General features: G+C 43.0%; 1 protein-coding gene across 1 annotated transcript in view; it reads left to right on the top strand.

Moving 5' to 3' along the window:
* Positions 1 to 21279, top strand: part of zc3h18 (zinc finger CCCH-type containing 18) — a 185936-nt gene that overhangs the window by 62810 nt on the left and 101847 nt on the right. The window contains 2 exon segments of the mRNA XM_052028145.1: positions 8101 to 8212; positions 15022 to 15296. Of these exon segments, the coding sequence (XP_051884105.1) occupies positions 8101 to 8212; positions 15022 to 15296 (387 nt within the window).

Here is a 21279-nt window from a genome sequence, read left to right as displayed (position 1 = left end):
CCAGCCAAATAAACCTTTCTTGCATTTTCCTTCAAATGCACCAGTGACTTGGAGTACAGAGAAGCGATCAACTATGGGTAAGGACTGTTCACAGAATGTTCTGATTCATTGTTATGCTTTCATTCTCATGTGCTAATCAGATGTCATACTTCCTGGCCTGGATCAGTGTATGAGTGTGCCTGATGCATTTTTATTGATTCTGTGAAACAAAAGAAGGAAAAGGAGGCTGGAGGAATTTGTCACCTGTGAGTCAGTGTTTTCTGAAACAAAATTAAAACACTTTCAAATCAACCATTTGTTGCTGAATATTTGATGGCTACTGAGAAAATCTTTGGACTAAGCTGTGCAAAATTTCCATTTGATGGGACAAGCTATTGTGTTGAGACCAACATGAGCAAGAGAAAGTAGTTACTTTTAAAGGGGGAGGTTTAATTATTGTTTAAATTGTGAAGTTGAGAGGCGGTGTAGATTTTCACAGCTGTCACAGTTTCACTGGGAAGGAGTCAATTTTAAATATACGATTTGAAAATATTGCTGTAATTGCAGTAGAGAGTTTGCCTGCTGCCTGATCAGTTCTGCATATTGCCTTTCAATTAATGCTAAGTCTGGACTGTGTGTTCAAAACTATTTCTGCTGAATCTTGCTCAGATCCATTCACAATTCTTTTTCAAAATGGTGCAGATTGTCTCCATATGCAGCATAGATGCTGTCCTTTATGGTTTTGTTTGATGAGTGGCACTTTTGTCCTACGTGCCATCCCGACCTGATCCTTTACCTAGTCCCGTCTACCTGCACCCAGACCACATCCCTCCAGACCCCTCCCATCCATGTACCTATCCAAACTTCTCTTAAATGTTACAATTGAATCTGTATCCACCACTTCCGCTGGCAGCTCATTCCACACTCGCACCACCCTCTGAGTGAAGAAGTTTCCCCTCAAGATTCCCCTTAAATATTTCACATTTCACCCTAAACCTGTCCTCTAGTTTTAGTCTCATCCAACCTGAGGGGAAAAGGCCTGCATGCATTCACCCTATCTATACCCCTCATAATTTTGTATACCTCTATAAAAACTCCCCTCATTCTCCTGCGTTCCAGGGAATAAATTCCTAACCTATTCAACCTTTCCCTATAACTCGGGTCCTCAAGTCCCAGCAACATCCTTGTAAATTTTCTCTACACCCTTTCAAGCTTATTGATATCTTTCCTGTAGGTAGGTGACCAGAACTGCACACAGTACTCCAAATTCAGCCTCACCAAAGTTTTGTCCAACTTTTACATAACATCCCAACTCCTGTACTCAGTGCCCCGGATTTATGAAGGCCAAAGTGCCAAAAGCTCTCTTTACGACCCTATCTACCTGTGATGCCAATTTCAAGGATCCATGGACCTGTATTCCCAGGTCGCTTTGTTCTACGGCACACCTCAGGACCCTACCATTCATTGTGTAAGTCTTACCCGGGTTTGTCCTCCCAAAGTGCAACATCTTGCACATGTCTGCATTAAGTTCCATCTGCCATATTCAGCCCATTTTCCCAGCTGGTCAAGATCACGCTGCAAGCTTTGATAGCCTTCCTCACTGTCCACTACGCCCCCAATTTTGGTGTCATCTGCAAATTTACTCATCCAGTTTACCACATTATCATCTGAATAATTAATGTAGATGATAAACAACAACGGACCCAACACCGATCCCTGGGGTACACCACTAGTCATAGGCCTCCAATCAGAGAGACGAGCTTCTACCACATTGTGACTGCACTAGTACTGATTGGTAGTGAACTTGAAAATTACATTACTTTTGCTGCCAGTTTCCATCCTGCTCTCATCTTCACTGCTCAGAATTGTACAACATAGGCATCACGGTGGGCGTGGATGTGGTGGGCCAAAAGGGCCTATTTTTGTGCTACATCAACTCCCACCAGATTCTACCACTCCCCAATTCATTAGGGACTATTTACATTGAACCAGTTAAACTACCAACCCTCTTCGCTTTCTTGATTACTGTCTCCATCACCAGGGATAGGACAATAACGAGCATCCATTATAAGCCTAAAGACTCCTATGGCGATTTATACTATCCTTCCTCCCTCCCTGCCTTCTATTAGGATTCCACTTCATTCTCCCTGTTCCTCCATCTCTGTTGAGGTTGCAGCAGTGACAGCACTTTCCACGTGCGGGCCTCTCGCGATGTCTTCCTGAACCGTGGCTTACCTCTACCATTGCCCTTGACCATATCTCATCTGTTTCCTGCACTTCTGCTCTCATCACTTCTCCTCCTGGATAGATCAAGGTTGGAGTGACCCTTGTCCTCGTCTTCCATCCCACCATAGAACATAGTACAGCACAAGAACAGGCCTTTCACCCCACAGTGTCTGTGACGAACACAATGCTGAATTAAACTAAATCCCTTCTGCCTGCACATGATCCATATCCCTCCATTCTCTGCATATTCACGTATGTATCTAACAGCCTCTTAAATGTCACTGTCGTATCTGCTTCCACTACTCCCCTGGCAGCCCGTTCCAGGCACCTACCACTCTGATTTAAAAAAATACTTGCCCTGCACATCCCCTTTTAAACTTTCCTCCTCTTAAATGCATGTCCTCTAACACTTGACAATTCTGACTGTCTACCCTATCTATGCCTCTCATAATTTTATAAACTTCTATCAGGTCTCCCAACAGCTTCTGACACTTCAGAGAAAACAACGCAAGTTTGTCCAAGCTCTCCTTGTAGCTCATGCCCTGTAGTCCAGGCAGCATTCTGATAAACCCCTTCTGTAGCCTTTCAAAAGCCTCCACATCTTTCCTGTAATGGGATGACCAGAATTGCACACAATACTCTAAGTGCAGCCTAGCCAAAGTTTTATACAGCTTCACTGTGACTTCCTGACTGTTATTGCCCTGACCAATGAAAGCAACCAAGCCATGTGTCTTTACCACCCTATGTACTTGCATGGCCACTTTCAGGGAGTTATGGACTTGGACACCAAGGTCCCTTTGTACATCAATGCTGGCATTAACATGGAATGTAGAACATTGCAACAGAGGACAGCCAAACTAATTGTGCCAAACTAATTAAACCAGTAATTAAAAGCCTAACTAAATTAGTCCCATCTGCCTTCAAGTCTATCCTATCTAAGAGCCTCTTAAGCACCTCTATTGTATTTGCCTCCACTATCACCCCGGCAGTGTATTCCAGGCACCCACCATTCTCTAAAGAAAAACTTGCCGCACACATCTCCTTTGAACCTGCCCCTCTCACATTAAATGCATGACCTCTAGTATTAGACATTTTGACCTGGGAAAAAGATACTGGCTGTCTATCTATGCCTCTCATAATCTTATAAACTTCTAAGTCTCCTCTCAGCTTCCACTGCTCCAAAGAAAACAACCCAAGTTTGTTCAACCTCTCCTCATAGCACATGACCTCTAATCCAGGCAGCATCATGATGAACAATTTCTGCACCCTCTCCAAAGCCTCCACATTCTTTCTATAATGGGGCGACCACAACTGAATACAATACTCCAGATGCCGCCTAAAGCTGCAAAATAGCTTCCTGACTCTTGAACTCAGTGTCTTGACTAATAAAGGCAAGCATGCCATATGCCGCCTTTACTTATCAACGTGTAGCCACTTTCAGGGAGCTATGGACTTGGACCCCAAGATCCCTCTGTACATCAACACTTAAGGGTCCTGCAATTACTCTGTACTGTCCCTTTACATTTCCCATTAACTGTACACTTTCCCATTACATTTGATCTCCCAAAAGTGCGACATCTCACACTTGCCTGGATTAAATTTCTCCTGCCATTTCTCCACCCATATCTGTAATTGATCTATATTCTGCTTTATCCTTTGACAGCCCTCTACACTGTCCACAACTCCACCAACCTGTGTGTCATCTGCAAATTTACTAATCCACCCATCTACATGTTTATCCAAGTCACTTATATACATCATGCACACAATAGGTCCCAGCAATGATCCCTGTGGAACACCACTAGTCACAGACCTGCTACCAGAATAACACCCTTCCACCACTACCCTATCTTGAATGGGCAAGCCAATTCTGAATCCGTACAACCAAGTCACCGTGGACATGGTAATTTCTGCCAGCATCAGTAGAATTCCACACCAGATGTACATTCCCCCTCCCTTCCCATTTCAGTTTTTCAAAGGAACTGTTCCTTTTGTGATCTCCCAGTTAACTCTTATTTCTTATCAACCACTCCTATTTACAGCATTCTCCCATTCACTGGAATGGTGAGTTCCCCAGCAGTAACCCAGTCAGGATCCTATTAGTCATAGCCTCTCAGCCCAGAAATGATCTGTTTGTTCCTACCATTTTCTATGCATTAGTCAGTCTTCAATTCATGACCTCTTAGGGTTACACAGTGGCAAAGCAGTTGGTGGTACTGCCTCGCAGCTCCACTGACCCATGTTTGATCCTGACCAGAGGTGCAGTGTGCGTGGAGTTTGCACATTCTCTCCATCACCATGTGGGTTTCCTCCTGCATCCCAAAGATGGGCTGATAGATTAATTCATCACTAAATTACAGCCTTAGTGTAAGTTAATAGCAAAAAAAAAGCAGGGGAGTTGATGGACATGTGTGAAAGAGAATAAGTGGCAGACGAATGGGAATAATGGGATTGCTTCCCTGGGAACTGGCAAGGACCTTGTGGGCTGAGTCATCCCCATTGTCATTTAGGAGTATGAGCCCCCACCTACCTCACCCCATCTAATTTTAATAACCTTCTGCATGGCACTTTGAAAGCCCATATACATCACATCAACTGCTTTGTGCTATCCTGGTAGCTTCAGTCTCAAAAATCTCCAAATTTATCAAACATGATTTCCCTTTCTTTTGAAGTGCCCTGTTGAAACTGTGTTTCTTTTGTGATCTTGTGATCTTGTGATTGTTAAACAGACAACATAGGAACGGGCCCTTCGGACCACCGTGTCTGTGGTGACTGTGATGCCAAATTAAACTAATCCCATCTACCTACACGTGTTCTTTATTCCTCCATTCCCTCCCTGTTCATGTGCATGTCTGTGTAAAAACAAAACTTGCCTCATAAATTTCCCTTAAACTTTTCCCCCTCTCACTTTAAAGCTATGTCCCCTAGTATTTGACATTTCCACCCTGGGGAAAATGACTCTGACTATCTTATCTACGCATCTCATAATTTTATAAACTTCTATCAGGTCACCCCTCAGCCTCCGCTCCAGTGAAAACAGTCCAACTTTGTCCAACCTCTACTTATAGGTAATACTTAATAGATTCCAGCATTTTCTCTGATGCTGCTGTCAGGCCAACTGATTTATGTTTCCTGTTTTTAATCTCCTTCCTTAAACATTTGCTGCTTTTCACCGTCTAGAAACTGTTCTAGAATCTGTGGAATTTTGGAAGCTGACAACTTGTGCATTCACCATCTCCAAAGCTGCCATCTTGAAAGTCACAGGTCATCAGGTCCTGGGAATTTATTGCCTTTCAGCACCACTAATTTCTCCAGTAATTATTTTTACTAAAGCTAATTTATTGAGCTCAATCACTAGACGAGGTCCACCATTATTTCCTGCTATCCTCAAGGCCTTGTGTGTAAGGTTTCTCTGTTTGGTATCCTTCCATTAATTGTTTTTTGGGGGGGGGGGGGGCTGCAGAGGGGTGGAAGGGGTGGAGCAGTTGATGATATCATCACATCCACAAAAAACGTTCACCTCTTTGGACTAAATTCCATCCACTCCTTTTCTGCCCAAATGACCAGACCATCCATCTCCCTGAAGTCTAAAGCTTTCCTCACTGGCAGCCACATGGCCGCCTTTCTCTTTTCAGCAAATTTCTTCTTCGTGCCCCTACATTGAAATCTAAATTCTTAATATATATAATGAAAAGCAAGGTGCTGAGCTCTGTGGATCCCCACTGGTCGCAGCCTTCCAGTCACAAAACACCATCAATCATTAGCCTTTGCTTCCTGCCAGTGAAGCAGTTTAGTATCTTTCTTGGATTCCTTGGGCTTTTTACTTTTTGTGACCAGCCAGTCATGTGGGACCTTATCAGTACCCTTGGACTACAACGAAACTCATCAACCTTATTATCTGAAAAATCCAATCAAGCGAGAGGAGTGTGGCCTTCCCTTCACAAATCCATGCTATCGGAACCTAATTGTTCTTTCTAAATGATGATTCATACTACTCCTTAGAATGGATTCCAACCAATTGCCTGCCACTGAAGTTGACCTGTAACTACTTCATTTATACATTCTTCTCTCATTCAACAAGAGTACATTAGCGGTCTTCTAAAATACAGGCACTGTTCCTGTAGTCAGACAGGATTGAAAATGGTCAGAACATCTGCAATTTCTTTTTTTTTAACTGCCTGGGATATATTTTAAATTGGCCTGGTGCTTCATCTTTTAAAGTTGATAACTTCCTTAATAGTTTCTCTTTACAGTGTTTATCCTATCCATTATTTAATACTTGTTAATTTATCTACAGGAAGCATTGTCCCCTGCTATTCTGAAGACAGCCACAAAATTTTCATTATATTCTGTGCTTCCATACGTGTGTTACTTTTTTGGTACCTAATAGGCCCGACTCTGTCCTTAGTTTGACCTTTTTATATATTTGAAACATCTTTAGATTTTTAATTCATATCCTTGTTTTAATTTCACTCTTAATTTCACTCCTATACTTTTTATAGTCCTTCAGACTTTTGCTGTATCTCTGTGTCTTGCACAACTTTGCCCTTTTTGCCTTATCTCCCTCCACCATGTCATCTGGGTGTTCTCATGTTGGAAGTCCTACACGGTTGTTATGTAAACCTATTTATCCTGGAGCCTTTGAATACCCGCTATTGCTCTGAGATTGATTTACCATCAAGTAGCTGTTTCTAGTATATTTTTGCTAAATCACTTGCATCAATAAAAATGATATTGCCTCAATCTAGAACCTCCAATTCACATACCATTCCAACATCATCTCAGGTCAAAATCCTACAACTGTTACCTGAACACAGTGGGAGTGCCTTCCCTGCCACTGCCCCACTGATTCAAGAAGACAGTTCACCACCAAGTTAATGCATCCAGAAATGGATAATTAGGACTGAGCTTGGCTCTCATCATGTCATGAATGAATTTAAAAATTTCCAGAGGCTTGGTTCTAGAGATGAATCCACTAGACCAACGAGTAAACAGTGATCTCCCTAAGGTAGAGTACTGATAAATGAATGGGCCAGCATTACTCATTCTGTCCTCTGCCCCTCCTCTGTGAGAGTGCCATTGTGACTGACATTGGTATGAGAGTTATAATACATATTGGTTGGACAGATGTACCAGATTCTTCCAGCCCTTTTGCTTAAAATGACCTGTTCCTTTCCTTGCAAATGCTGTGTTATTTTGCCATCTCTGCTCACCACTCCAACAGAAACTACTCAACTCTCACACAGGCACTGAAATAGCTGGTGGAGAAACGTGTCACAACAGGAGACGTGAACAGGCAATTTTATTTTACATTGACTGCTTTAGTAAAGATGATCCGTGATTGCCATGTGATAGTTCACTGAGCTTGTAAGCTGTTGCCTGGGAACCCCCCGGGACAAGTTCCCAAATTTGTCTGTACTCCTTGCAGTAGTTGTCTTTCTTCTGCCGCCTCGATGTACTTTAGAAGCACTGAAACCTCAGCCGCAGGTTCCAAACTGGGAGTGCAGCTACTGCCAGAACACTTGGTGGCGCAATTATCGTATGTACAGAAAGATACAAACCAGAGTGGTGGTTGGTTTGTACTGAGCAGATGAGATACTTGTAGTGTTTCCAGTGGCATTACGTGACCAGCCTGGATTCCCACTCCTGATCATCTGGTGGGAAAATGTGCAGGTATTGGGTAAGGGTTGTAAATAGTGCCCAGCAGGTGCTGGTGTTGATGGTGTAATCCTATACACAGATGGCAATGGTGGAAGACTGACATCATTGCAGAACAGCCAAAGTTGTAAAGAGGGATCTTTTGTTATGTATTACTAGCATACTGTAAGCTCACCATTATGCATTGCAGAATGGAAACTACAGCTCACTTAACTTTTTTTTCTATCTTGCCATTAGACCTGATCCCTATATAACTCCCTACTATGAGCATGAAGTTGAACGATATTGGCGTGGTGGGCAATATGAGAACTTCAGGGTCCAGTGGACAGAGGCAGACTATCATTATAGGGTAAGCACTTTGAGAAAATAATTATGTGCTATTGAATCTATTCCAGCCTGAGCAATTTCCTGTTCTTTCACTCTCCTTTTCACAATCGCAACCAAAGTTCTGAAATCGCTGTTGGTGAACCCTTACTGAAGTGAACAGACTAGTCAAGGAATTGGTTTGCAGAAACTACAAGGAGATTATAGTTCTTCAGTTCATCATTGTATCAGTCAAGGCTCCTGGAGTAATACAGCATGGGGCTATTTGGCTCATGCCTGTACCTGCTCTGGAAGATTTGTTCGACGATAATCATTACCCTCATTGTCTCCACAGCCTGCGCAGTTGTTCCCTCAAGTATTTATCTGCCTACCTTTTGAAAGCTTACATTGAATTTGTTTTCATCAGACTTTTAGGCAGCATGTTCCAGATCTCTTGACTCGCCATGAAAAATAATTCTCAATGACCTTCTAGTTACCTTGCAGTACCTTAACTGTATCCCCTGGTTACAGTTCTTCATGCCACTGGAAATAATTTCATATTTAGTTTCACAAAACTACATGACCATGAATCTTCCTTTAACTTTGCTCTAAAGAAAACAGTCCCAACTTCTCCACTCTTCTCACAGAAATGAAATTCCTTGTCCCTGAGACATGCAAGTAAATCTTCTTCATCCTTCTCAAGGCCTTGATGTCCCTTCAAAAACGTAGTGGCCAGAATTGGACACACTATGCCATGTGGGACCTAATTGGTTCTATTATTAGGATAATTTTCTTTTGTAATGTGTCTCTTTTAATAAAAGCAATGACTGTATGCTTTTAAAGACAAAGGTGGGAGAATGTGCCTGGAGGCGGCGGAAGTGGGAGAAGTTCTCAATGAATACTTCTCTTCGGTATTCACCAAGGGGTCTTGATGACGTGGAAGGGAGCACTGGTAAGGGTAATGTTCTCGAGGTTGTAGATATCAAGAGAGAGGATGTGTTGAAGTTGTTAAATAATATCAAGACAGATAAATCTCCGGGGCCTGATGGGATATTCCCCAGGCTGCTTCGAGAGGCGAGGGAGGAGATTGTTGAAACGCTGGTAAGGATCTTTGAGTCCTCGTTGTCCACGGGGATGGTGCCGGAGGATTGGCGGGTGGCGAATGTTGTCCCCTTGTTCAAAAAAGGTCGTAGGGATAGTCCAGGGAATTACAGACTGGTGAGTCTCACGTCTGTGGTGGGTAAGCTGTTAGAAAGGATTCTAAGGGATAGGATCTATGAACACCTAGAGAATCATGGACTGATTAAGGACAGCCAGCATGGCTTTGTGAAGAGAAGATCTTGCCTAACAAGCCTGATAGAGTTCTTTGAGGAGGTGACAAGGAAGATTGATGAGGGTGGTGAGGTGGATGTGGTCTATATGGATTTTAGTAAGGCATTTGATAAGGTTCCTCGTGGTAGGCTTCTTCAGAAGGTCAGAGGCCAAGGGATCCAGGGAAGCTTGACTGTGTGGATTAGGAATTGGCTTGCCTGTAGAAAGCAGAGGGTTGTGGTGGAGGGAGTGCCCTCGGATTGGAGGGCAGTGACTAGTGGTGTCCCGCAGGGATCGGTTCTGGGACCTCCACTTTTTGTGATATTTATAGATGACTTAGATGAGGGGGTGGAAGGCTGGGTTAGTAAGTTTGCGGACGACACTAAGATCGGCGGTGTTGTGGATAGTGTGGAGGGCTCTCGGAGCTTACAGAGGGATATTAATAGGATGCAGAGCTGGGCTGACAAGTGACAGATGGAGTTCAATCCGGAGAAGTGTGAGGTGGTACACTTTGGAAGGACATACTCCAGGGCAGAGTACAAGGTAAGTGGCAAGGTACTTGGCAGTGTAGAGGAGCAGAGGGATCTGGGGGTTCATATTCACAGTTCACTGAAAGTTGCCTCACAGGTGGATAGAGCAGTTAAGAAGGCCTATGGGATGTTAGCTTTCATAAGTCGTGGGATTGAGTTTAAGAGCCATGAAGTGATGATGCAGCTTTACAAAACTCTAGTTAGACCACACTTAGAGTACTTTGTTCAGTTCTGGTCACCGCATTATAGGAAGGATGTGGAGGCGTTCGAGAGGGTGCAGAGGAGATTTACCAGGATGCTGCCTGGATTAGAGCGTATGGAATATGAGGAGAGGCTTAAGGTGCTAGGGCTTTATTCACTGGAAAGGAGGAGGATGAGAGGAGATATGATAGAGGTATATAAAATGTTGAGAGAAATAGATAGAGTAGACAGTCAGTGCCTCCTTCCCAGGGCACCAATGCTCAAGACAAGAGGGCATGGCTTTAAGGTTATGGGTGGGAGGTTCAGGGGAGATGTCAAGGGGAGGTTTTTCACCCATGGAATGCACTGCCTGGGGTGGTGGTGGAGGCAGATACGTTGGACAGGTTCAAGAGTTTGTTGGATAGGCATATGGAGGAATGTGAGATAGAGGGATATGCGGGAGGAAAGGGTTAGATGGACGGTACAACATGGTGGGCCAAAGGGCCTGTTTTGTACTGTATGGTTCTATGGTTTTCTGGGAGCAGCCTATGTACATGGCTTAAACTTGCAGTGGTAAAGCCCCATCAATGGGAACAGCCCCCCATTATCCATTCCATCTTTATCATTTTGTATAGTTCTGCAGATCTCCTCCCTGCCTTCATTTCAAAGAAAACAATCCCAACCTCTCTAATCTACATAACTGTAGTTCTTCATTCCAGAAACCATTCTCATTAATCTCTGCTGGATCCTCTCCAATGTCTCCACATACCCCCTACAATGAGTCCACTGAAATTGTAAAACACAGATCTGGCCTCAACTGGAGCATTGAGCACAAAGGTTCAGCAGGACATCCCTGTGCTATACTCCGTGCCTCTGCGGATAAATAGTTATTGACTTCTTTCTTAACCTACCCTGCCACTTTCAATGATGCGTCACACATACTCCCAGGGCCCTCTGCTCCTCCACCCCTTTTAGAACAGTACCCTTTATTCTCTCTTGCTCTCTCATTCTTTCTACCAAATGGATCACCTCTCATTTCTCTGCCATCTTCCTGCCCATCCTACCAGCCTGTTTATATCCTGCTTCAATTTATCACTGTCCTCTTTGTTTATAATACTGCCAAGTTTTGTGTCATCTACAAATTTAGAAATGGTGGATTGTGCCCCCAGGTGTAAGTCAAAAAAAAGCAATTGCCCTAACACTGATCTTGGGGGGGGGGGGGGGGGGGTGCTGTCAATTTTCAGCTTTCTTCAGTCTGATAAGTAACCATTCACCAAGACCCTCTATTGTCTGTCTATTTAGCCGACTTTGTGTACATACTATCAATGTCCCTTTTATGCCACATGCTTCAACTTTGCTTAAAAAACCTGTTGCATAGCAAAGCTTTCAGTCAAGTTGGTTAAAATATTTTGTCCTAAACCAATCTATGCCTGTTTGCCTTAATTAATCCATTTGCTTCTTGATGACTATTAATTCTCTCCTGGATCAATGTTTCTAAACACCTTGCAGCCACTGAGGTTGAACTAACTGGTCTCTAGTTGCTGGTTTTATCCTTACTTTTGTTTTGGACAAAGAAGTAATATTCACCACTCTCCCGTCCTTTGACACCATCCCTTTATCCAAAGAGCAGTGGAATATTATGGTCATTGTCCCTGCGGTTTTCTCCATACTAGTGCTGGTGAAATAGCTATTTCAAGTTCAACCAATTTTGATGATACTTCTACGCTATTAATTCTTAACATATCTGGTGTCTCAACTATTTTCTCCTTCACTGTTAATTTGGAAGCACCCTCTTCCCTGTTGAAGATGGATACAAAGTACCCTCTGTGTCCATGTGCTAGGTCCCATTTGTGTCCTTGTTACCCCCACAGTTTTCCATGTACTACCTTCTTACTATTTGTATTACTATAGAATACTTTGATCCACGTGCACATTGGCAGCTAATCTTTTGTCTTGTTTTAAGAGAGATGCTGAGAGAATGTTTCTCTGTGAAGGAACCTGGAAATGAGGAGCAGAATAAGATGCTGCCTGTTTAAGACAGTTGGGAGGGAATGTTTCCCCCCCAGAGTGTTGAGTTTTTGGAATTCTCTACCCCAGGTAGATGCAGCAGAAAAAGCATTCAATAGTTTTGGTTTGTAGAGGAATCAAGGGAGGAAGGTGGAGCTGAGGCCAAGATGTGATCAGCCTGATCTTCTGGGTGGAGTGGGCTCAAGGGGCCAATTGGCTGACAACTCTATTTCTTGTGGGTGGGGTCTTTCTGTGCACACACCAAAATTTCAGCTGTTACTGCTGAATTTATCTGGATTGCCCTAGAAACACTGAAAGTCATGCAGCATGGAAACAGGCCCTTGAATACACCGAGTCTGCGCCAACCCTCAAGTATCCAGACAAAAGAGCCTACAGATACTGGAATCTGGAACAACATCAAGTATCATAGAACATAGAACAGTACAGCACTGGATAAGCCATTCTTGATGCCAATTTATATTAAATGTCGTCTTCCTTTATATCATCCACATCCCTCCATTCCCTTCATATTCATGTGTCCATCTAAAAGTCTCTTAAACTCCCAAACTGCCTGCTTCCACTACTACCCCTGGTAACCCATTGCAGGCACCTACCACGCTCTGCGTAAAAAAAAAACTTGCCCCTCACATCGCCATTAAACTCCTCCCACCCCCCCCCCCCCCCCCCCCCCCCCCCCCCCCCCCCCACCCCCCAACCTTAAAAGCTTATGCTGTGGTGTTTGACATTTCTATCCTGGGGGAAAGATTCTGACTGTCTACCCTATCTATGTGTCTCATAATTTAAAAAAAAACTCTAGCAGGTCTCCCCCCATCCATTTGCACTAATCCAATTTCTTCTCCCCACTTCCCATCACCTCCCCACAGATTTTACCAACTACACATAAGGGACAACTTACAATTGCCAGTTAACCTACCAATCCACACATCTTTGGGATGTGGGAGGAAACCAGAACATCTGGAGGAAGCTCGTTCAATTACACAAAGAGTGTACAAATACCACAGCCTACAGTGGAGGTCAGGATTAATTCTGGGTTGCTAGAGCTGTGAGGCAGTAACTGCACTATTATACCACTGGTACTGCCCTATGTCATGAGAGCTGGCTGTTAGCTCATGAAGTGCCATGGGTAAAGTGCTGATTTCAAGATTAGATAATAAAAGAGGACCTTGAATTTCATTTCCACGTGGAAGAGCGATTCTCTTTACAGTGGCAGCTGTGGGAAAGCTTTCTAACAGTGCTGTGACTCATTGATGTCAAATGAGATAAAGGCCTGTGCTTTTATTCTCTATGAGCTTGCAGTCTTTATTACAGCCCTTAATTCAGATGATCTAGTTCAAAAGTGTAATGCTATATTCTCTTTGCTGTGTTGCTGATGTGATTTAAGTTAATGGATAATCAAAAGAATCTTGCTTCAATAATTAGTGCTACTGCCTCACAGCTCCAAGGACCTGGGGTTGATTCTGACCTCTGGGCTGTCTGTGCAGAGTGTAAACATTCTCTCCATAACTCCATGGGTGCTCTAGTTTCCTCCCTTGTCCTAAAGATGTGCTGACAGGTTAATGACCATTGTAATTTAACCCTTAGTGTAGGTTAATGACAGAAAGGGGAGTTGATGGACATGGGTATGAGAAGATAAGATGCAGGGAAATAAAGAGGGGGAATGGGATTGCTCCCCTGGGTGCTAGCACAGACACAGTGGTTGGAATAGCCACCTCCTGTTATGCATGTGGTAAGATAACTCAAACTTTAGCACAAAAATTAATTTGAATGACTGGGAGCAGATCATATTTTATTCATAGATTGTCAGGTAGCTTGGGGAGAACTAGCAAGTTAATAAGTGCAAACTGATTGTAGTGAGCTTGTTGTCCCAAGGATTCAGATGAATGAGAGGTGATCTCCCTGAAACTTTGAATCAAGGTATCATATTATCTGTCCTTCAGGAAGATACAAAGAGTAATCTCACTTTCCTCCCATAGCAGCCTAGGATACATCTCATCAGGGCTTGGGGATTTGTCCACCTCTAAGCCCACTAAGACATCTAATGCCTCCTTAATGACAATATGTTCCAGAATTTCACTGTCCCCCTCCCTGAACTCTACAACTAAAATGTCTTTGGTAAATACAGATGAGAAATATTCATTTAAGACCTCACCTGCATCCTCTGATCCCATGCACAGATTGCCATTTTGGTCCCTACTCTTTCCCTGGCTGCTCACTTGACCTTGATGTACATGAAATGCCTTGGGATTTTCTTTAATATTGAATGAGTTAATCTGGCCTGTTTATATGAATGGGCGACTCACCTGTTCCCTCCCTATTGTGTAATGCTAATGCTACTCCAGATGCTCCAGTCAGTGTCATACATCACCCAGAAATGGAAAATATTACACAATTTGACACTGTTGCAAATCAGTCATTTGTGCATGAATGATCTGAAATGAAACACTCATTTTCCCCCATCTTTCTCTTCTACTCCACGCCCTCAGAAGGCTGTCTCTTTTCATAGACTGGTACCTTTTAACCCTTCGCTAGCTATTGGGTTCAATTCTGTCCTTGTTGATGGGCACACACATTGTATATCCTTAGTTGGAACCCCCACCCCCTTCCTTGAGCCTACATCCAGAGCTCCAACTGCTGACCCAGCTAAGATAAACTAGGCTAGCGAAGTGAACACTGACCTCGTCATCTATGTACCTTGAGTGAGTTCAGCACTTGCTTTGCTAGCTAGTGCTCTAGTTGGAGCGTAAGAGTTTTTAATGCTGCTTTAAAGTTGTCAGTGAACATGGTCTTTTTTTCCTTTCCATGCCAGGAAAGGGAGAGGGAAAGGGAGAGAGAAAGGGAACGCGAAAGAGAGCGAGACAGACATCGAGAACAGCGTGAGAGGGAGAGAGAAAGGGAAAGAGAACGAGGAAACAGGATACGAGAGCGAGAGCGGGACAGAGAGCGCGAACGTGACAAAGAGCGGCAACGAAGAAAAGAGGAGTGGGAACGAGAGCGAGCAAAGCGAGAAGAAAAAGAGAGAGCACAAAAAGACAGAGAACGAGAGAAAGAGAAACCAAAGCAGAGATCCCCACCTCCAGCAAGGTAAGCACATTCCTTGGAATGTTTGTCAGCTGAGTCCAAGTAGCCTTTTTCGGGCAGTCTTTTGACACTAATTTTTGTCAGTAATACCAATGGTGCATGTGTATTCCCACTTTATCCAGCAACATTTCTAATTCACATGGTTTAAGTGTCAATAACAGTGATTGCCCCATTCTTGCACTCTGTAAAACTCCTGTATTTAGTTAAGAGAGGAACTGAAGACAGTGGACTGTAGTTCCAGCTTTGGGTGCCATCCAGTGAGTACAGTTAGAAGATGGGTTTGAGCTCATTTGCAATGATGCCACTGCACTAATCTGCTGAAAAAGCCAAGTTTGAATAGCTGCTGTGTAAGCCCATGCATGAGATATGTCACTTACATATCAGTGAAATTTAGTGCTTGCCTGTCCTTCTACCACACCACGCACACGTGTCCAGTTGTGGACATTAGTTGATGAATGATCAAGCTTGGAGTTTATCTTGATTTGCATAACCTGTGCAATTAACCCCAGATGTTAGTCAAACCTTGAACTCAGTCTCTGGTTTGACAGCTGAGGACAGAATTATTTTCAGCTGTTTTATTGTATTTTGCATTCAAAGGGTTGCAGGGAAGCATCTTGCACCTGGAAACTGATCACACTGTAGTAAATCCTGTGTCACCATGCAGTGTATTATTTGAGGGAAACAGTATTTGGCTGTACTGTTATAACTTGTTATGAATTAATTAGCTCATTGAGCTAATTTAAGTTCTTTCATGATCACCATCTTCCAAACTGCAGTGATCTGATTGAGACCTTCACTAATTATTAGAAATATTTAACTCCAGCAATGAAGAGGAATCAAGTTGTATTGCTGCCAGGGGAAATGTATTACTTGTAACCCAATGGTTATGGAGTGTATGAGGACAAAAGTTTTCATGGTTAAATGTTTTTGTGTCTGAAGAAGTGAGCATTACCTGAATATGCACATCCAATCACTAATGCATACAGTGGAAATTCAGTGCTGTTGCCTTGCATGATGTCTGTATTGCCTCTTACCATTTTATCACTGAAGGAACCAGTCTTCTGTGTAGATCCACGCCTTATTAGTCATTGACTTCTGAGTGTAACATGCTTTTATTGTGTGTGGGCAAGTCATTGTTAATTGATTATGAATGAGCTGAAATATGCTACTCTACTCCAGATATCCTCGCTCATTTCTAATCCACGGTGGCTTCTGCTTCTGTGCCTTTTACTGCGTCTAAGCCTTAATGCCTTAGAGATGTTTTATGTTCTTTCATAAGATAAGATTTCTTTATTAGTCACATGTACATCGAAACACACAGTGAAATGCATCTTTTGCGTAGAGTGTTCTGGGGGGCAGCCCGCAAGTGTCGCCATGCTTCTGGCGCCAACGTAGCATGCCCACAACTTCCTAACCCGTATGCCTTTGGAATGTGGGAGGAAACCGGAGCACCCGCCGGAAACCCACACAGACACGGGGAGAACGTAAAACTCCTTACAGACAGCAGCTGGAATTGAACCTGGGTCGCTGGCACTGTAATAGTGTTACGCTAACCGCTACACTACCGTGCCTGCCCCATCCATTCCATCATACTCCATCCATTCCACTTTGATGAGCTACTGACATAGAATAGATTCTTCCAACAAGAAAGAGAATTCCAAGAAGCAGATCCACCATCCGTGGTTGACTAAAGATCAATGACAATTGGCAGGTCAGAAGTTTGGGGGAGATTATTTAAACAAGCAAAGGTAAGGTAGGAAAAGTAGAATACAGGATAAATAGAAAGGATGTGATTAAGCTAGAGGGCGTGTGGAGAAGATTTACAAAGGTGTTGCCAGAACTGGGCAGCTTGAGTTATAAGGAGAGACTAGATAGGCTGGGACAATTTTCCCTGGAGCAAAAGAGGCTGAGGGGTGACCTTAGAGGTTTGTAAAAATCATGAGGGGCCATAGTCTTTTTCCCCAGGGTAGGGAGTCTAAAACTAGAGGGCGTAGGTTTAAGGTGAGAGGGGAAAGGTTTAAAGGGGAGCTGAGGGGCAAGTTTGGCACGCAGAGTGTGGTGGGTAAATGGAACGAGCTGCCAGAGGGAGTGGCAGAGGCAGGAACTACGACAATGTTTAAAAAAAACATTTGGACCAGTACAGTGGCATGCAAAGGTTTGGGCACCCCTGGTCAAAATTTCTGTTACTGTGAATATTTAAGTGAGTAGAAGATGAACTCATCTCCAAAAGTCATAAAGTTAAAGATGAAACACCTTTTCAATATTTTAAGCAAGATTAGTGTATTATTTTTGTTTTGTACAATTTTATGTGAAAAAAAGAAAGGAGCACCATGCAAAAGTTTGGGCACCCCAAGAGATTTGAGCTCTCAGATAACTTTTACCCAGGTCTCAGACCTTCATTAGCTTGTTAGGGCTATGGCTGTTCACGGTCATCGTTAGGAAAGGCCAAGTGATGCAAATTTCAAAGCTTTATAAATACCCTGACTCCTCAAACCTTGTCCCAACAATCAGCAGCCATGGGCTTCTCTAAGCAGCTGCCTAGCACTCTGAAAATTAAAATAAATGATGCCCACAAAGCAAGAGAAGGCTATAAGAAGATAGCAAAGCGTTTTCAGTAAGCCGTTCCCTCAGTTTGTAATGTAATTAAGAAATGGCAGTTAACAGGAACGGTGGAGGTCAAGTTGAGGTCTGGAAGACCAGGAAAGCTTTCTGAGAGAACTGCTCATAGGACTGCTAAAAAGGCAAATTAAAACCCCCCATTTGACTGCAAAAGACCTTCAGGAAGATTTAGCAGACTCTGGAGTGGTGGTGCACTGTTCTACTGTGCAGCGACATCTGCACAAATATGACCTTCATGGAAGAGTCATCAGAAGAAAATCTTTCCTGCATCCTCACCACAAAATTCAGCGTCAGAAGTTTGCAAAGGAACCTCTAAACAAGCCTGATGCATTTTGGAAACAAGTCCTATGGACTGATGAAGTTAAAATAGAACTTTTTGGCCGCAATGAGCAAAGGTGTGTTTGGAGAAAAAAGGGTGCAGAATTTCATGAAAAGAACACCTCTCCAACTGTTAAGCACAGGGGTGGATTAATCATGCTTTGGGCTTGTGTTACAGCCAGTGGCACGGGGAACATTTCACTGGTAGAGGGAAGAATGAATTCAATTAAATACCAGCAAATTCTGGAAGCAAACATCACACCGTAAAAAGCTGAAGATGAAAAGAGGATTGCTTCTACAACAGGATAACGATCCTAAACACACCTCAAAATCCACAATGGACTACCTCAAGAGGCACAAGCTGAAGGATTTGCCATGGCCCTCATAGTCCCCTGACCTAAACATCATCGAAAATCTGTGGATAGACTTCAAAAGAGCAGTGCATGCAAGACGGCTCAAGAATCTCACAGAACTAGAAGCCTTTGCAAGGAAGAATAGATGAAAATCCCTCAGACAAGAATCGAAAGACTGTTAGCTGGCTACAGAAAGCGTTTACAAGCTGTGATACTTACCAAAGGGGATGTTACTAAGTCCTGACCTTGCAGGGTGCCCAAACTTTTTTGCTTTGGGCCCTTTTCCTTTTTTTATTTTGAAACTGTAAAAGATGGTAATAAAAAAGTAATCTTGCTTAAAATAGTAAAGAAATGTGTCATCTTTAACTTTATGCCTTTTGGAAATCAAGTCATCTTTTATTCGCTTAGCTATTCACAGTAACAGAAATTTTGACCAGGGGTGCTCAAACTTTTGCATGCCACTGTACGTGCATAGGAAAGGTTTAGAGGGATGTGGGCTAAATGCAGGCAAATGGGACCAGCTGAGATAGGCACCTTCGTCAGCATGAATGAGTTGGGGTGTAGGGTTTGTTTCTGTGTGGTACAACTTTGCGATAAGGCTGGCCAGAAATATAAAAAGATACAGGAGATTCCATTGATATTTAAAGAAAGAAGAGTTAACAAAGGGAGTAGTGGCCCTATAGAAAACAAGTATGGGGAATTTATTCTACTGCTGTCTTCTTGTTTTCCATGATTAAAGTAATTTGCATCGTTCTTCAGTATAGAGGATAAAACTAGCATTCGAGAAATAGATGCAAATCTGTGGCACAGTGGCGCAGCTAATAGAACCACTGCCTCACAGTGCCAGACACCCAGCTTCAATCCTGGCCCTGGGTACTGTCTGTGTGGCGTTCACATGTTCTGCTTGTGACTGCATGGGTTTCCTCTGGCTGTTCCGGTTTCCTCCCACTTCATAAAGACGTGGGTTGGTAGGTTAATTGGCCGCTCTGAATTGCTATGTGTGTGTAGATGAGTGGTAGAATCTGAGAGGACAGTGAGAATGTGGGGAGAATAAAGTATGGGATTAATGTCAGTGTAGACTCTGTGGGCTGAAGTGCATATTTCTGTGCTGTATCAATGTGACTAATTGGAAGGGTCAGAGGAAGTTGGGAAACTTATACCCAAAGTGGTACTGTTCAAATTGTTGCACCTGTGGACTGACAAGTCCTGGGTCCTGATGGATTTCATCCTTACAGTGCCAGCGACCTGGGTTCAATTCCGGCCACTGTCTGTAAGGAGTTTGTCTGTTCTCCCCGTGACTGCGTGGGTTTCCTCCGAGTGCTCTGGTTTCCTCCCACATTCCAAAGACACACAGGTTAGGAAGTTGTGGGCATGCTATGTTGGCGCCGGAAGCGTGGCGACACTTGTGGGCTGTCCCCAGAACATTCTACACAAAAGATGCATTTCACTGTGTGTTTCGATGTACATGTGACTAATAAAGATATCGTATCTTATATTATCTAAATAGTTGATATCATTTTTAGTTTTCTAAAATTTCCTAAATTCAGGGAAAGTTCCATAAAATTGGAAAATAGCAATAGAAACTCCTTTGTTCAAAGAGGAAGGGGAATGTAATCTGGAAAGTACAGGCCAATTAGCTTGACATTTGTCATAGGAAAACTTAAAAGCTGCTATTAAGACATTAGAACAAGACACATAGAAAAGTTGAAGGTTATCATGGTTCTGTGAATAGGGAATTGTTTACTAATTTATGAGAGTTCTTTGAAAACGTGCTATGGATTGAGGGGAAATCGGTGGATGCACTCAGATCTCCAGAAGGCGATAATGTGCTACATCAAAGATTATTGGGAAAATAATGTTTACAATATAGGATGTAACATTTGGGATTAGAAGGAAGATCGGCTGGCAAACAAAAAATGGAGAGTAGGCTGTGGTGTGTTATAAGAATCAGTGCTGGGCTCTCAGTGACTTGGATGAAGGCACTGAAAGTTTGGTAAATTTGCTAATGAGACAAAGATATGTAGGAAAGTAATTGTGACGAAAATAAAAGGAAGGTACAAATATATAGGTTAAGAGAATGGGCAAAGATCTGGCAAACGATACAGAATGTGTGAAAGTGTTATTGTCTATTTTTCTCAGGAAAAATAAAGAAGCTTATTTTCGAAATGGTAAGAGATTGCAGAGCTCAGATGCAGAAGAATCTAGGTATCCTAGTGCATGATTTGCAAAAGGCCAGTGTGCAGGTTCAGCAAGTAATTAGGAAAGTTAACAGCATGTTATCATTTAATGCTAGGGAAATTGAATATAAAAGTAAGGAGGTTATGTTACAGTAAAAGGAAATTGGGGAGACCACATCTGGAGTACGGTGTATGTTACTGATGTAAAACCTGTCAAACAGACGGCTTCAATAGCTTCTCACCATGGCAAACAAAGTCACATCCTATCAGAGATATTCCTTTTGTCCTATCCATCCTTTCCCCACCCTCTCTGCAACTTATTTTCTATTTTCCAGTCTGATAAAAGTCTTTGACCTGAAACATTAACTTTGAGGTGCCAAAACAAATTTATGAAGGTAGAGCAGCGGATGTGGTGTTTCTGGACTTTAAGGCATTTGACAAGATTCCCCATGGTAGGCTCATGGAGAAGGTCATGGGGTATGGGATCCATGGAGAGTTGGCTGCGTGAATTCGAAATTG

This window comes from Pristis pectinata, chromosome 13 (genome assembly GCF_009764475.1).
Source record: "Pristis pectinata isolate sPriPec2 chromosome 13, sPriPec2.1.pri, whole genome shotgun sequence".
Taxonomy (NCBI): domain Eukaryota; kingdom Metazoa; phylum Chordata; class Chondrichthyes; order Rhinopristiformes; family Pristidae; genus Pristis; species Pristis pectinata.
Note: the sequence above shows the minus strand (reverse complement) of the source record. Positions and strands in the feature narration are given on the sequence as shown.